The sequence below is a fragment of the Octodon degus genome, unplaced genomic scaffold, assembly GCF_000260255.1.
Source record: "Octodon degus isolate 3935 unplaced genomic scaffold, OctDeg1.0 scaffold00129, whole genome shotgun sequence".
Taxonomy (NCBI): Eukaryota; Metazoa; Chordata; class Mammalia; order Rodentia; family Octodontidae; genus Octodon; species Octodon degus.
This window is the reverse complement of record NW_004524705.1, coordinates 3,980,109-3,998,544: the sequence shown is the minus strand read 5'-3', so window position 1 is coordinate 3,998,544 and position 18,436 is coordinate 3,980,109. Positions and strand designations below refer to the sequence as shown.

General features: G+C 39.3%; 1 protein-coding gene across 2 annotated transcripts in view; it reads left to right on the top strand.

The window, feature by feature from the left end:
* Edil3 (EGF like repeats and discoidin domains 3) overlaps nt 1–18,436 on the top strand; it is a 468,998-nt gene that overhangs the window by 416,464 nt on the left and 34,098 nt on the right. For both annotated transcript variants that reach the window (XM_023700990.1, XM_023700989.1), the window contains one exon: nt 17,073–17,228. In XM_023700990.1, the coding sequence (XP_023556758.1) occupies nt 17,073–17,228 (156 nt within the window). The remainder of the gene's footprint in view (nt 1–17,072; nt 17,229–18,436) is intronic.

The window sequence follows — 18,436 nt, the reverse complement described above, 5'->3', positions numbered from 1 at the left end:
ACAGGGGCTGGGAGTTTGACACCCAGGCCTGCCATGCCGGGCCCACCCCCAGGTCACTCTGAAAGGGCCTTTGAGACTGGGAGAGGTGGCGCACACCTGTAATCCCAGCACTTGGGAGGCTGTAAACAGGAAAATCACTACGAGTCTGATCTTGTAGTGAGACTCTGAACACCCTGGAGACCCTTCCCTAAAAATAAATAAAAAATAATAAATAAATAAATAAATAAATAAATAAATGTGAAAATTAAGGTATTAGTAAATCAAATCCATCACCTCTTAAACATGTTTACTATGAACAGGTCACTTTTTATTCTGAGAATGCACAAAAATGTTTTAACTTCTAAAAATCTATTACTATGAATAGCCAAATTAAGAAATTAAATCTAAAGAATTTAAATATCTTGATAAGACAGTATAAATTAGCAAAACCATTTTGGAAAATAGTGTGCTTTTATTTGGTGAAGTCAAATATTTTTTTTTATTTTTTTTACTAATTTTTTTTAAAATTTTTATTTATTTATGAGTGTGTGTGTGTGTGTGTGTGTGTGTGGCCAGCTCAGCCCACCAGGGGGCGGGGCCGGCTGGCATGTGGTGCTGGGGGATTGAACCGCGGTCCCTTGCTTTGCTACGCTTGTTCCAAGTACGCTCTTTAGACCATTGAGCCACCTCACCAGCCCCCTAATATTTTTATATTTTCCAAAATCTCTCTACTCTGAGGCATAAATCAAGACAGACATTTGAATATCTATTATATTAAAAGTAAATGAAAGCATGTTTATCTCATTGAGTTTATAAGCCCCAAAACTACATGTTTGTGGATCAATATATTGCCACATACATATAATATATGAATAATATATGTACAATAATACAGTAATATATTATATATTTGAATATTATACAAAGAAAAAGGAAATGAAATTTGTAATTTGTATTCAAGCATATGAGTACATCACATCAGTACATTTAGCTTAATAAGCAAGTAACAGAAGATGTGTGTAAGATGCTTTTTAAATACCTTTTAAATGCTATTTAAGGGACCAGGGAGATAGCTCAGTAGATTAAGCACTTGCCTGGCAAGTTCAAGGGCCTGAGTTCAATCCCTGGTTCAAGGAAAAAAAAAACAAAAAAAACTTATTTAAAACTAAATACAAGTATTGCTATTTAATAGTACAGTTGTGTCTGAGAAAACTATTTTGAAAAATAAGGAAACTCAAAACGGGATTTGGTAGACAACTGGGTGAAGTAGGAAGAGGTGAAAAACATTCCGGCAAGAATTATCAAAGTTAGGCAAGAGAGGATCAATAAATGGTGAATATTTAATTTTAAAAGAATGATTGCAAGCTGGGCATAGTGGTACATTCCTGTAATCTTACCAGGTGGATCACCAAGAGTACATGGCCAGACTGGGCTAAATAGTGAGCTCAAGGCCAACTTAACTAGACAATGAAGCCCTGTTTAAAAAAGAAATACTACACTGAAAGACACACTGCCTGCAATCCCCTTCGAAACACTCACTCCGGCTTCCTGTACACTTGTCCCACCCTTCCTGTTCTGGGAGTCCTCTTTCACATGTGGTCTACAGCACAGTGAGCATTCCTCTCTCGGACTACCAAGGAAAAGCCGAGCTCACAGAGACGTGAGCCATGTCCTCCCCCACCATATTCACTGGCTCTGGTTCTCCAGTCTTCTGTCTCTTCCACAAAGTCATGGTGACCGTAAAAGGAAAATGCCTAGAATCAACTGAGAACATGGGGGTAGCCTAGATGGCACTAGAGACACTCAGGAAAGAGAACTTGCAGAAAGAGCTGCTTCAGAAAGTGGCAAGAAGTGTGGGATAGGTGGATTTGAAGCAAGCGCGAGTACTGCCATGCTTCATGGAGGATTAATTGCCATGCGTCTTTTTTATAGTACATTTTTTAAAAGGTAAACATTCACTGTAGTTCTCAATCTCCAATAGTTGTGAGCTTGGTAAGTGTTCATCAAGTATTCATTAAAGGAGAAATCTGCATGGTATTATCAAAACGAACAGTCCTAGAACTTGATAGAACTGAACACTTATTCAGATTTTAAACTTGTGTAGGAAATAAATAATGGAAGGAAAATTTCTTAATTAAAATATAGCTGCACAAAATGATATCATAAAGCATTCTCCATTCAGAAATATTGAATATATTTTAGAGTGTACATCTTATCATAGTTATTTAAAATTATTATTCCCATATAGAAAATACAACTGTATTAGTTGTTATGTAATCATTTTCAAAAGACCATGTTATTTCAGAATTATTCTTTACAACTTAGCGTGTACTGTCTTCCCAACAAGATAGTTCCTGTCCCTAAGGCATATTGTTCACATGATGGTTAATGTCATCTTTTGTGACTATTTAAAGGAAGTTTACTCTACAAAGGAGTTTGAAAGAATTAATTGAAGCCCAGGACCATGCTTTTTAGAACATGGAGTATTAAAATGGTAGTAAACTGTATGTGTGACCTCTATTCTGAGTGTCCCCTGTTCCCTTAGAGGGACTTTGTGAAGTCACTTATGTTGGCGCTAGAATGATTCTGTTTAACATACAGATGTGGCCAAGCTTCTGTTTGGATTTCTAAACTCGTAAACGTTCCAGAATTTCTTGAAATGCACCAGATTTCTCCATTATGGGAAGAAAAATTAACCTCTTTATATAGAGCAGCTGGAAGCTTAGGAGTCAAAGCTTGTGAGCTACTTTTGAGAATGAAGGGTTTTTTGGGTGTTTTTTTTTTTTTTCTGCTTTTGGTTTTATGTTCTCTAGCTGATGGGTTCTGTTTTAAAATAATCTCAGATATGGTATGTTACAAGTCATTAGACCTAATAAATTCACTTGATTTTTCTTTTGTCTTGAATCAGTGTTTGGATTGCAGTAAAATTTTCTTAGGATTTCCAAACCTTTAAACATTTATCTAATCAAATAAAAGGAAATTATATTTCACTTCTCTATTTTGTCACTTTCGATTTCCTTTTTCAAATTGTGTCTAAAGTAACAGGAGTTTTAGTAAGGTGTAGTCCCATAACTCAGGAAGCTGAGGCAGAAGAACCGCTGCAAGTTGAAGACCAGCCCGGGCTACAAAGTGAGCTTATAGTGAGGCTCAATACAGAAAAAGAAGAAAGAGGATAGGAGAGGGGGAGCAGAGGGGGAAGGAGAAGGGTAAAAGAATTTACAAAAAAATGACAAGAATTTTGAGCCTAAAGCTTCCAGTGGGATACCAAAGAGGGTTATGTCAGTGGTGTTTAACCAGTGAGGGTGTCTCAATGAATACTTTATTTAAATCTAGAAGTAAGCTCTAGATGAAATGAGCTAGAAGGTTTAAAGATTGAAAACTCTTCACTACATAGGCAAAAATTAAATATGTTAATATAATGAGCTTGAAATTATTTATCAATCCCACATCTAATTTAAGATTACAGTTCATGAGCTATTTTTTGGTAATAGAAAGCATAGTGCATGGAGTGTCTTAGAGTTAAATAATGTAGGTTTCAAAATCCAAGAGTATTTACAGCTACTTGCCCAAGGAAATTTGGCCTTGTGCGAGTTCTCAGATAAACCTGGATATGATAATTCCATCCATACAGGACCACTTCTCCAAAGAGGGAATGTATGAGCATCTTATTATTTGCTAGCAAGAGCAGCTTATTTATTTATTTGTTTGTTTGTTTGTTTGGTACAGGGTCTCCCTACCCAGCTCAGACGCATAGTGATCCTCCTGTCTCGGCCACCCCAGCACTGGGATTACAGGCGTGCGCCACCACTCCTGGTTTCAGGGCCAGCATAGCTCTGGACCAGCATGTCATGCAGTACTGGGGATTGGACCCGGGTCCTCGGGCTTGCCAGGCAGACACTTAGGTCCCTAGCCCAAGAGCAGCATATTTAAAAGAAGTTGCGCATTTTCTATTCAAGCCAGAACGTTTCCAGCATAACAAGTGCATTTTCCTTGGGCTCCTTTGTAGGTGTATCCAGCCCACACTGTGCATAGAATTTAGTAGAAATATGTCTTCCAGCTGCAGCCAGAGCCCATGTGCTTCAGATACTGTAATAAGTACAGTCAGTGGCAAGTAGAAATCGGGAGCTAAAGCAGAATTTTATGAGATCAGAACTTCAAGTGCGTAGTGGTTGCTACTTATTCTGCTGGAAACAAACACTCCATCAATAGCAGCATAATATGATTAAGTTATTTATACCTGAAACAAATTAGTATAAATAAAAAAATTAGATTTTATGAATATTTAATAATACATCTTGCAACCAAAGCTCTTTTTTTTTTTTTTTTTTTTTTGAGATACAAGGAATTGAGCAATTGAGCTACTCCCCTGGCTTGGTTATTATTAAATTATTTTTTACTTTGAGACAAATTTTCACTAAGTTGCTGAGATTCCAGGCTGGGCTTGAAGCTTCGATACTCCTGTCTCCGTGTCCCAGAGCACTGGGCTTTCCCATTGCCCTGCCATACCTGCTTTTTAACCCAAGCCTACGTGATTTGTGCGGACCGAAACCATGACGATCCGGGAGGGCGGGGCGGGGGTGGGCTGGAGCCTGGTCCTGCTTATCAAACACGGCGCTGCCCACACGACCAAATACGCAGCCATGCACAAGAACCGGAGTAACGTGCATTCCTTTTGTCCAGTAAGTGTGTGCGCTCTGTCTTTTGGATCTTCAAGGTCTGAAAAGTCTTTGAGATCCTTCTTGGGGCAAAAGTTTTGTGTTGTTGGTGCTGTTGTTTGTTTTTAAGAGAATTTAAAAAAAAGGTAAAGAAAACAAATGATAAAGAATTTCACTGAATAAAATTACAGGAATGCCACAATGGTTGCTGTATTGCAGAGTGTTGTCTTCAAATTAGTTGCTCGGATTACCAGATATAAACATGCAAAATAAGTCCAAAAATATTTAAACAATTAAAAGGTGAGGGGCCAGCCAAATGTAGGGGGTTCGATCTCCCGGCCTGCGGTGCTGGCCTGGGCCTAGTGCACGCTGAGACAATCGAAATGTGCGTGGTGGCACATGCCTGTAATCTCAGCTCTTGGGAGGCTGTAAACAGGTGGATCACTGCAAATCTAATCTAGTAGTGAGACCCTGCATACCCTGTAGACTCTTCCCTAAAATACAAAACATAATTAATTAATTAATTAATTAATTAAAAGGAGAGAGTAAAAATTAGGCATTGACTGCTCTTTTTGATAGACCAGCAGAAATCAGAAGTAAAGTTATCCAAGCTACCCTGTATATATGCATATGTATTTCTTTCCCTTCCTTTTTCTTTTCTCCTTTTCCCTCATTCCACTTGTTTCTTCCTTTGAACAGACTCTCTCCCTTTTATAGTATGTGTTGTACCTTTCAGATTTTATTTACTCTTTCAGGTTCTTTTACTAGGGAGACAAAATGATGTTTGTACTTGGGGGTCTGATTTATTTCACTTATGAGTACGGTCTCTAGTTGCATCCATTTACCTATAAAAGCCTTGAGTTTATCCTTTTTATAGCTCAGTAGTACTCCACTACATACTATTGCCACTTCTTTTCTCTCCGTTCCTCAGTGGATGAGCATTTGAGTTGTTTCTAAGATTTAGGTATGACAAACCGCGCTGCAATAAACATGGGTGCACATATATTCCCGTGGTGTGATGTTTTCAGTTCTTCTGGAAAAATACCCAGGAGAAGAATAACTGGCTTGAGTGGAACCTCTAATCCTAGCGTTTTGAGGAATCTCCACACTGATTTCCACAGTTGTTCACCAGCTTGCACTCCCACCAACAGTGGAGAAGTCTTCTTTTTTCCCCACACCCCTCTAGCATTTCTTATTATTCACCATTCTTTCTGGAGTGAGATCCATTCCCAGTGTTATTTCAATAGATTCTTCTTCAGGAAGTCCGCTTCCTGTTCTGTGCAGCTCAGAGCTGCTATCCACAGGTTGTTCCCTATTTTCTAGGTCACCTCCCCCTCTGCTGACCAGTGCCTGCGAGCCTCTGAGCTGCCCTTCTGTTTCTTAGCTCCAGCATTGGTGTTGAATTTTCCTAAAGCTGCATGCTTTGGTAGGATCAAGGAAACAGATGTTGTGTCCAGGTTTCTTCACATCGTTGCTGCTGGTCTAGCCTACGGGTCGGTCCCTAAGCTCACGCAGGTATCCAGGGAAGGGGAAAGGACTTGCGGCACAGCTTGTGTGGTCTGATGAAACAGAAGGAAGAGCGGTGATGTGTGGATGGCTTGCAACTTATGGGAAAAGCAGGCTTCTATGGACAAGAAGTGCATAGCTCTTCCAGTAAAAGGGACACCCCCAAAATACATGGAGTATCCTGCCAGATTTCCTGACTTTTAAGGACCTCTTAGTGTATAGGACACACAACGAGATTTGTGTATCAGTATTCTTTGTGCAGTAGATGTTTCGTTTGCAACGTTCTTATACTTTTAGTTTATTACAGAACAAAAAGTCTTTATGTGACCATGCAAATAGTACATCTGTTTGTGTATAAATGCTGCTCACTAAAGTGTTTCTCTCTCACCTGTTGTAATGGCCATAAAAATTATAAGACCTTTGTTAAAATTATATTCAATGAAATAATTGTTGAAGATATTATACCTTTTCTAATGTAAACCATCTTCCAAATTCTGCCTGCTGATGTGTTTACGGTGGTCATCCAGAAGTTGGTGAATCTTTATCTTTCTGAATGATGCTAACACAATTTACACCTAGACAGCGCTCACACAAAAAGCACAAAATAAGAAAGTTCTTGATTGATACTTGAAAGTAATGTCATTGTTTTCTCCATCACATACAAAGCAAGTGCCAGCCTTATTCTTTGTATCCCACTCCATTCGGGCTCTGGACCGCTGTAATTAATGTGTCTAAGCAATCTTCGTTGAATGGCATAATGCTCTTTGATCAAAGACTTGTATTAAATGTCCATTAACCAACTAATAATGACCCTATCAATTATAGACTAATTCAATTAGGCACCACCCTGAATTGCTCTTTGAGGGATCAGTCAAAGTTCCTAGCCTAATCCCAATCAGGCCTGAAAGGCGAATAACAAGCTTTGCTAATGCTGCTCTTCCAGGAGGGCCTGAGCTTTCATGAGTCAGCGGAAAGCTACTTTCCATAATGCAGTAAGAAAAACGTGACTGTTCGCCCTACAAGTTTTCAAGGTTTTATATTTTTCTTCCAATATATTTTATTCCTTCTAATAGAGGTCTTAGATTGGATAATAGCTCATCTGTTAACTTGAAGTCAACTTTAGCTTCTTGTAACTATAATTATTTGAGAAAACAATTTGAAAATAAGATTTTATATAATGTTGCAAAGAACTGTTCATTATGAAAAGAATAGAAAAATCAAGCTATTTTCTCTTACTAGCGCATGATTGAAGCGAATCAGTGCAAGGGCACTAGAGCTGATCTTTACTTTATTAACTGCAAATGTGTTTATTAATGAGGTTTATATTTGGAGCTGATTGTATCTTTTAAATTTCTTTGAAATGTAATGAAGAGACATGGACTTCTTGAGAACGTTTTCCCGAAGGCGACTTTGGGGCTTCCCCTGGAGAGCCGCTGCGCAGGCCTCCTCCCCCACGCTCCAGCGCTTCCTCACGCTTCCTCACGCCCTCTTAACGCATTCAGCTTCAAGGCTTGATTGTGCCTGCAGCCTCCGACACCCTTCCACACTCAAAACAGGCCCGCGAAGACGTGCGCACCAGGTTGCCTATCGATGCCTGTCCATGGCCTGGATAGAAACTCCTGTCACTACAATGTGGCAATTCTGATATCGCCATCAGAAAATCTGTGACCTGGCCCGAGGAGATAGCTCCATAGTCTAAGCAAAACTTGCCTGGCAAAAGCAAGATGCTGCTTCAATCCCTCGTACCACATGCCATGTCAATCCTGTGCCATGTTGGCTACCAAAAGCAGGGGTGGTAGCACATCCCTGTAATCCCAGCCCGGGGGAGGCTGACACAGGAGGATCACTGAGTCCGAGCCGCATAGTGAGAACCTGGGCCAAATAAATAAATAAATAAATAAATAAATAAATAAATAAATTTTTAAAAATTAAGAAAGAAAAACTATGGCCCAAACCCAGAGCCCAGCAGCAGCTTTCCCACAACCAGAAATGCCACACCAGGACCAGTGCTTTGGTTCTGAATCCTCCACTTCATCCATGAAAGGAATTGCAAGCCCGCTGCTACACACCTGGCCAGGGTGGTTAGAAGACCCACTAGCCGCACAAAGTTATGGGCTGCCACGGTGTGAAGCTATTCACGCAGCACATATCCACTGAAACACCTGCTGGATGGTGGAAACCAAGCTGTGATTTTACATCTTCAGAGGAAAGACTGATTTTGACACGAGAAGTAAATTATAAGTAAGAGAAAAAGTAAAGAAAGCAATGGGTGTTGTTATTTAAGCCTAATCTCCACTAAATGAAAAATAACAGAATTCATTAAACTTTGTGTCATCAAAAAATAAATTATCCTTAAAAGCTGGGTGTGGTGGCATATGCCTATAATCCCAGCACTGGGAAGGCTGAGGCAAGGCAGATTATTGTGAGTTGGAGAGCAGCCTGGACAACAAAGTATCTGTAAGGCCAGCCTAAACTGCATAGCAAGACCTTTCTCAAAAAGGCAAATTAAATAATTAAGTTAACATAAAACATTATTCTTCCTGTATTTGGAGGAAAATAGCCATAGGAGGTGTACTGAATTCAGATCCACTTCAGTAGTACTTCATAAATGTACGCTTGTCCAGAGGCAGCTGTGCTAGCTCAAATCTGAAGGAATGTTGCCGCCGAGTGCGTGACTCCTGGGCGGGGAGAGAGGACCCCAGTGGCTGGTGGGTCAACAGCAGGGCTGGCTCCGCTCTTGTAATGAGGCAGAGAGCATAAGGAGATACAGGACCTATAATTCTAGTACTCGATGCAGCACAACAGTGGGCAGCATTCTAACATTCTAAAGAAAAACTATGAAAGGAGATCATCTTCTACACAGCAAGTTGGTTATTAGAATATAATAAAGATGTTTTTGATTCATAAAATATTAGGGAAAGAGAACGCTGAGTAATGTGTTTCAAAGACAACTTAAAATTTAAAAGGAAAGTTATATAACTAAAAATAAAATTTAGTTTATTAAGAACAAAATGGAGAAACTCAGAATATAGGGGAGAATAATTAAAAACCAAAATATTCCAAATAGGAAAACTAAAAAATATTGCAAATAGGAAAACTAAAACCTAAGGAATAAGATTTTAGAAAATTTACCTTGGAGAGTGGGAAGCCAAATAAACCAGAAGTATTTTAGAACATATGACAAAATACATTTTGAGTTCATTGTCCTTTCCAAGAGCCCAGTCTACTGTAGAAGCCCATTTCTTTCTACTGAAACATAGTAAAAGGGATCCTCACTGCTATATCTTAGGGAATGACAGTGCTTAATTATATTGACTTCAAGTTTAAAAAAGTAAACCCTATAAGAAGCAGGGAGACAGGGGAACAGAACGTAAAAGCGGATTAGTAAACAAATATTATTCATTCATTGACACCCTGGTGTAGGCTGGGTGCGCTGCTGCTACGCTTCCTCGTAGCCCCCTAGTGCACTACTCTTTCTTATGAGAAAGCATAGTGCAATCCTAAATCATACAAGAGAAATACAGAGAAATAAACTCTGGCGTAAGCCAGCAGCCAATGTGAGCCTGAGACCACAGTGATGCTTCGCATGTTAAACTGAGAGAAAAAGAATAAAAGAAAACTTAAAATGAAAAATCTAGAGCTCATGATAAAATATGCAAATAATTTTAACTTACCTAATCAAAGAAAATATCCTTATGATAGCCACACAAAAATAAGCAGTGGTAAATTTGAGTGATAATATTTGAAAACTTGTGTTTCAACAGTAAAATAAATCTACGTGGCAAATTAGGAATAAACTATGACACGTGTAATAGAAGCCATAAACTGACATCATGTAAGTTAGTCTCAAGAACTGACCAGTTTTTATTCTGTAGATAATAGATGAAGGACCTTTGAAAAGTCTGTACGTACACAGCATTAGTGACACTGGGCAATTCATGCAAATTAAATGTCTCTTTGTGCTGTGTACCCATAATAAGCATAAAAAAGCCACTTTCAAAAGCATAGGCTTGATGAGCAGACAAGGAAAGGATCCTTATAGACCGAAGGTGGAAGTGTGCAATGTCTGCAGACAAATCCAATAATATATAAAGTATTGCAAAAGGAAGGTCGTGTCTACAGAAAAACGGTCGTGCCAACGAGCAAACAGAGCTATCCATGAAGTTAGTCTGTTTTTCCACATATTTATAATGCGTGCTGATGTACCGATTAACGGATTGCACTTCGGCAGGTTCGTACGAGCATACCATGTATTTTAGTTGTTTCATCCCCAGCTATTCCCTCTCACCCCACACCCTCTAGCTTCATATTGTCTTTTATAAAGATAAAAAAGAAAATAAATTAAAAGAGTATCAATAAGGGACTGGTAAAATAATTGTCATACCTCACACACCCGAAGTAGACAATGGTGCAGAGCCGTTAAGTGCTACGTTATTAGTATCATCATTTATTATTCTTATTTGTAAAATACTTATGGGAAGAGGAGTACACAGAAGCTCATAGATTGCTGTGAGCTAACTGTATGAGGATACACGAGAGTTGGGAATCTCTAAAATAAGCATGTGAGGGAGTTAACAGAGGTAGACCCTGCATGGAATTGTAATTGTAAATGCAGTCCTTATGTCCCCTTTACCAACAAGTATGCCTCCTTGGAAATCTTATGTTTATATTGAAAGAATTTTCTTTGATTAAGTAACATCAATCCTTCTAACTTGTCTTCTTGATGTCAGGTGTTCTGTGCCAACAGGAGGGAAGGAGAAGCTGATGGGAGGATTTTTAAGGGAAAACTGAAGGCGAGGGTGAATAGCTGTTTTGACTTCCAAGTGACTGAACCTGGTAAATGTTTACAATGACTTCTACAGCCAGAAAAGCTTTAAAAAAATATTTACTCATAAATGTTAGGGAAGGAACAGCAACCTGTTTGTCTACAAATAGGAATGAAATGTGTAAGCAGACACCTGATACTCAATGTTTTTCAAATGCTAAGAACAACAATTTTTTCTACATAACATATATGAATAGGGAAGGCAAATGTTGATTTTACCTGACGTTTCCAAAGTTTATCTCTGTGTTTCTAATTTGTTATATATAGCATGTAAGATTGCATTACTATTGAAAAGATTATCGGCATAAAAGCTGTTAAATATAAAATGCTCCTAGTTAGCATGCAATCTCACATTCTCAGTAAAATTATGCAGGTGAACTATCCCTCTGATTCTCAGCAAACCTTGTAAAACTAGTCCTCAGCTGACTGCAGTCCCAAGGTGCAGCCCAGTTGGCACAAAGCTCTGTGCGTGCTGCGATCACAGATTTTCAAGTACGGAATTACGGCAATTTTGAGTTTAGGGAAGATGATACCAGGGTATTTGGATTCCCGACAAGGACAGACGACTCCCGAAGCCTGCTCCTGGACGATCGCTGAGGGCAGGATGCGTGCCGTGAGCTCCCCGCATCGTACCTGGGAGAGGCAGCAAGCCACAACACATGCTACAGCAGAGATTCCCTCTGTTCTTGGGAAGGGTATTTTGTTTTAATTGTTTTGAGTATTTTTGGTGCAGGATCTCGCTCCGCAGCTCAGCCTCATAGTGATCCTCCTGTCTCAGCCTCCCCATCCCTGGGATTATAGCCACGGGTTTCGGTGGCTGGCTTGGGGCAGGGCCAGCAATGCATGTGGTACAGATAATAGAACCCTGGGTTCTTGTGCTTGCAGGCTGGCGCTCAGACCGCCAGCAATTGCCCCTGCCCAGAAAGGCTATTTTGATTGTATGATTTAGTTTGGTTTTATTTGTGTATTTTTAAATTATGATAAGAAAAAAAATTGCTATTTTAAATATTTAACATCCTGGCTGGAAGCTAAAATTTGGCTCAGCCATGGTAAAAAGAAGAATGGGTGCTTAGAACGCTGTGGAACTTTAAAGATTCTGAGGCTCTGAGTTACCAGTTCAACTCGGAGGCAGAGGTTACGTAGTGCTTCCTCATTAGCTGCTGCTAGCTGTAGGGGCTGCACGCACAGACGACAGATGGGCTAAACACGTGATAGCCAACAACAGTGTTCAGAAGCCGAGAATAGGGGTTTTTTATTTTCTTAAATGTAGTTGTATACAATTATTTCTTATAATGTTAAGGTTGAAAAAATATTGAAAACAAAACATTATCTAAACATTTTTTTCCTATAACTCAATTTCTTTTTCTTTTTTTTTTTTGGGGGGGTGGGGCAGAACCAGGGGTTGAACTCAGGCCCTTGCACTTGCCAGGGAAGCGCTTATTCTGCTAAGCCATCTCCCTGGGCCTATAACTCAATTTCTGAAAACAGTTATGTTTCTGGGCCTGTGAGTGGAACATTCATCGTTCCAAAATATTGTAGGTTGAAATACTTTTTCCTAAAACTACAGACCTTTTAATCACTGTTCTTTATTGTATAGCTCCTGTTTACATAGCCCTTAGGCTGTATAGGTGTTATAAATATCGAGAGATGATTTAAAATATATGCAAGAATATGGATATAGGTCAGATGCCAATGTTATTTTATTAGGGGATCTTAGCTTCTAACTTTAGAGTCTACAGGGGATGTGGAATCCAATTCCCTATAGACATCAAGGGATGACTATAGCAAATGATTATGTTGTCCCTGTTGAATGAGTTGACTTTAGAAAACTTCAGGAAGTTGTAAGTTATATAATCTAACTGACAAACTATATAAGCTAGATAATAAAATATGTAATTATGTTATTATGTGAACTTTGTAAATAAAATGCATAAACTAAATCACATGCAAAAACTAGAACATTTCAATTGTAGTGACATTTCAGATGTGGGGCACTTTTGTGCAGTAGCGATAGATTTCTTTGGTTTTGTCTGCGTCTCTTGCAAACCTCACTATGGGAATCGCTTTCATCTTCTCCTTTCAAGAATGTCTCCATGAAAGTCAGGACGCTGGCTGGGGAGATAGATCAGTGGTATAAGTGCTTGCCTGGCAAGCACAAGGTCCTGAGTTCGGTCCTTGGTACCACCAAAAAAGGAAGGAAGGAAGGAAGGAAGGAAGGAAGGAAGGAAGGAAGGAAGGAAGGAAGGAACTAAGAAAGGAACTCAGGGTGCTCTCCAGCCCTCACTCTTCCTGTGAACCGCTGTCCTGTTCCAGGCAGATGCTGGACTCACGGCCTCTCCTGACCTTGCCTGAACAAATGCTTGCAGATGTTCTCCACCACTGTTTTGTGCTTGCCATGCTCTAACCATATTTACACTTTACAAACAGAATATTACATTCTTTTACAACCCAAAGCTATAATGCTAACTAACCCTCAAGTGATATTTTTGTCTCGCTTATGCCTCATTCTGTAAATATCCCTCCTCTCTCCTCTCCTGTTTGCATTCTTATTAGGGTGAGATAAGTCACTCAGTCTAATCTGCAGTTTTATTTCCCTTTTGCTACTTTCTTGGAACAATGTATTGTACAATCAATATTTAGTTAAGAATGCAAAATGTCAGAAAGTTGTTTATATTAATTTTGTTAACTGTTTCACTCAAATGGGCATTTCAGTTGGTTCTTATTTTCCTTGATTTGAGTAAAAGTTAAGTGAGTATCTTTGTATACATCCTGAAATTAAGATAAAGATACAGTAAAATCCAGACGTTTCCTCCAAAGCAGTACTTCCACAGATTTCTCCCTTTCTGTATTCTAGCAAGGTTTTCTCAGACTCCTGGGCCTTCCTCTGTGTTATTTATTTTACCTGGTTATCAAGGTCTTCTTGGGTAGCACTTACTGTATTCCATATACTTTTGTGCACATTTAATCAACACTTTCATTTTCTCAAAAGATAATGCTATAAAGACTATTAGTCAGAAGAGGAAAGTGAGCCTTAGCGAGGGTCAGGAGCTTGTTCAGGATTTATTCAGCCCTTTGGGATACTCTGACGCTTGCGATCTAATTCCTGAAAACAGGAGAGAAATTTTAACTAGATTCCTTTGCAAGCATAAACGTGTTACTATACTGGCAGTGCCCTGATTTCTCGACCAGTGATGTCTCGCACATAAATCTACAGAGAGGCCGCTGGGACAATCTGTCGTGCTTTACCGTGGCACTCTCCTACTTGGCTTGCTTCATGCCCGGGGAGCACACTGAGGCGGAAGTAGCTCTAGGGCGACACAGTAAAGTTCACTGAGGCAGTGTCACCTACGAGGTAAGTTTTGTGCAGCTGGAGACACCGAGTGTGAGACACGAAGCCAGACATCTGTCCCTGAGGCAGCCCAGCACTCAGAACACTTGTTCTGTGGGCACCCAGCTGTGGGATGTGAGGGAGTAGGTAGCAGAAAATGTTTAGTTTAGGCTGTTTGCAGTTCAAGTTTAGCCAAGGATTTCCGTAAGAAAGCATGGTGGCTGTCCACACGGAAAGCACCAGTCTGAGCAATGCACTTCCCTGCGAACGCTCTGCATGCTGAACGCCAGCTCCTGCAGTCCTGATGCATCCCCGGATGAGTGCCGTGCAGCCCTGTGTTGCAACCTCATTGTACCCGTGAGCTGCTGATTATTTTTATATTGAAAGAAGCATTGCTTCAACCTGGTAAACTAAGTTGAATGCAGCAAATTGTAGGAAAAAATCCAGCTTGAAACAGACTGCTGTTGATGTAGAGAAGCTGGCTTCCCTAGAACAAAAAGAAGAAGAGTTTTAGGTTTTTAAAAAATAGAGCAAGAGAGCAGGTAGAGTGGGAGAACATTCTGTCTGTTAGAAAGAGCCAGGACATACAAGAGAGCAAAGCATCCCCCCTGGCAGGATACTCGGCTGACTGTAAGAGCTGCTCAGAGTGGTGCTCCAGGAGTCCTCTCTGCATCTCCTGAGCTGAGGGCTCCAGGGACTCAGGACTGAAGATGTCACCTCAGTGGCATTTCTGACCTTGGAGAGACAGAGTTCCTGTGTGTTGGCAGCCATGAGGGTGACACAGCGCTTCACTGTTCTGTGACAGATTAATTTCTGATTTGTTTTCTACCACTTTTTGAACCTCAGAATGGGAAGAAGACTTTGAAGAACAGCAGCTTTGCCTGAGTGTCTCTGAGCAATTAGATTTGGATTTAGGATATGAAAAGTGATCTATATCTTTAAGCCCAGACAGCTGAAGAACAAAGAGGAAATTCGTACAACACAGGGCTCTCTTGGTACTGTAAATCCAAGGTTGCTTTTGATTGTCTTAGACTTGCTGTCAGTGTGATAAGTACTATGCCTCTTCAGAAAGTTCCGCTGTAATCTCATTGACCAGGAGGAAAAGCACTGAAGGAAAGTGGGATTCCTTATGGGATCTTTGAATCAGAAACACGAAGGTTAAAGCCTGGCACTGTCTCTTATTGACTTTATCTTTTGACCACACCGTGGATGTTACTTCGGTTTATGTAAGTAACTCGTGTTACTTAGGTCTCTTTCCTGATGTGTGGTATGGAGATAGCACCTTACTGTCAGTGGTGATTGAAAAGATTAAAGAAGGCTTTCACACACACACACACATACACACACACACACACACAAACAACATAACCTACTATTTCCTGCTTAGAATATATTTTTGTGATCTTTTGCCATTATTCAACATGCAAGGTATTTTAGATGACATAATAATACACATTTGGAACATCAGAATAACGTATTTTCTGAAATATTTTAGTAAAACATTAATGGTAAAACTCTCACTGAGTCCATTTTCCAATTTGATGTCTTTAATACATGTTCTACAAACGTAAGGAAAAATCCAAGTGAATTAACAATATATGCATTCACAAGCCTTAACACAATGGAAATTTTTTTCCATTCCTTTACTGAGGGGTGTCCACGGCTAGCTGTGCCCTTTCTGCTCACCGTCCCCAGAGCGCTTCTCATTCGCGGCCTGCTTTTCACCCAGCATGTCTATTTGCGTCGGCAGACCAGGGGTCCTGAAGTAGAAACAAAAGGGCACAGTGGCTGAAAGCCCCGAGGTCATTCATGGGATGGTGATGGTCAAAGATGATAAGTTCAGGGGTGAAGCCAGCCTTGTAGGCACAGGAAATGGGTGGAGGCAGGCGGGTGTTTGTGTAGGAGGAGGAAGCTATAGATCAAGATGCACAAATAAAGCCAAATGTTAAGTCCTTGTAAGAGGTGTTCACGTGGAAAACACAGGCTCTTAGATTTATTTCTTAAGTTAGAATTGTAAGATGTATAAGTCCAAATTTTAAAAACACAGAGGTAAATCATTGATCTATTCTAGATACATGTTCTTCTCATCTTGTGTGCATTAATTACTTCTGATGATTTCGATGGCTCCTAAGTTCCCACTGGTCTCGTGGCCTGAAAGTGCATATTCTGCCAAAACGAACACATTACAAGCACAGATCTTACAAGTCACAAAAGCATACTTTTAGTCCTCTTCCATTTTTAAAGAGCACTTGGCATTATCTTCAAGGCTGTTTGGGAGTACAGCTTTGTAGAAGGGGATTTTTCACTGGGAGTCATTGGCATTGCTTAATCATGTATTCTTGAACTGATTAAAATTCATAGAAGCATTTACTTTTATTGTTATTGAATTGATCAGCAATGTCAGTAAATTGAATTATAAGCATAAATTCTGAGAGATCATAATCAATCTCTAATTCAGTCCTGCCAGTCCTGACACATCTGTTATGCCAAAAATATGAAGATGGAGGAGTCAGTTTAATATAAAGTGAATTGGTGTACTGAAGTGAGCATAATTTTACTTTAAAAATGGTCCAAATAGCTGCTAAAGGAATCTTAAGACTATATTTACCCAATGGTAAATATGCCCACCGCACAGCCTTCTGGTTCAAAATATTTGTGTAAATAACCAGGAAGATTTTGAGTTTTGCATATTTGGTATTTAATCTCTCCAGCTTAAGAAATTTATAAATTTGTGTTAATTTCATTGCTGCATTTACATTATGTGCATCCCTCCTTCTAGGTGGATCTGCTTGTCCCTACCAAAGTGACTGGCATAATCACACAAGGAGCTAAAGATTTTGGTCATGTCCAGTTTGTTGGGTCTTACAAACTGGCCTACAGCGATGATGGGGAACACTGGAGAGTGTACCAGGATGAAAAGCAAAGGAAAGACAAGGTGAGTCCTGTGGTGGCCGGCAGAGCTCACAATAGGTCAGAGTCTATGTGAATTTCATTTACTGGACAGAATTTGCATTTCTATTAAAAATAATGACTACTTATTCTAAAAACTGTGTGTTAAAATATTTACATAAAAGTACTTAAAAGTCCTTATAGTAGAGTATCCAATAGTGAAACTTAGAAAAATAACTCCATATTATTTATTATATAAGATATAGCTCTCTAAATTCCCATTTAGACACCAACAGGTACATGTCATTATTATTGTTTAATATTTAAATAAACTAATGGTATTAGAACAATGTTCATTTGATTGAGAAAAATATTCAAAAATTATTTTAAAACTTTATACTACCTTGATTATGTTGGCAAGTAAGAGTTTAAGAAACACCAGTAGACAAAGTTTTACTATTACATTAATTCATCAAAATAAAAATTAGATAGTTTTCTGTTCAGTTTCCTTGATTATATTTTAATTCATACATTTGTTTAAATTTCTTATGAAATATGTGATTTGATTATTAGTAATTATTGCTATATATATTATATACAATTCTAATAATTTTTTGAAGTTCTTATCACATTGAACATCTTTCTGCACTTACTATTTACTAGTGTCAGTTTCTGGGGGCTATGGGAAATGACGTGCAGGGGCATTAGCTGGGCATAACTGGGAGCGTGGTCTAAGTTCTGGCCGCCTCGTGTGGACCGATGGCATTGACAGAAGCCATGGCTCAGAAGCCCCATGCAGCGTGCTCCAGCTTTCTGAGAACTTGTGTGGGAACTCTGGGTTCAAGGATATGGGGAAAAGCTGTGCTAATCAAGTGCATATTAAGCATTTCTAAGCTAATAGGGATTTTTTTTTTCTTACAAGCCCTTCTATTTCCTGTTATTGCATTACTAACCAATAGAAAGGCTGAGAATATCTTTTTCTTCAAGTGTTCTTCAAAGCCAAGAATTTATGAAATTCACAGAAACACTAGGCCTACTGCTGCTGTTTCAGTGTATCAAGAGGGTTAGGTCACCTCACACATAATTCACTTTATAAGGGACACGTTTTTCTTTTTTTCTTTTTTAGAAAGTTAATTATAATATATTCATATACAGACACTGAAAACCACCCTAATGGGCCAAAGAACATACACAACATGAAGACAACTTTACTAAGGTGCACTTTACTTAGGTACATTTTTCTTTCTTTCTTTC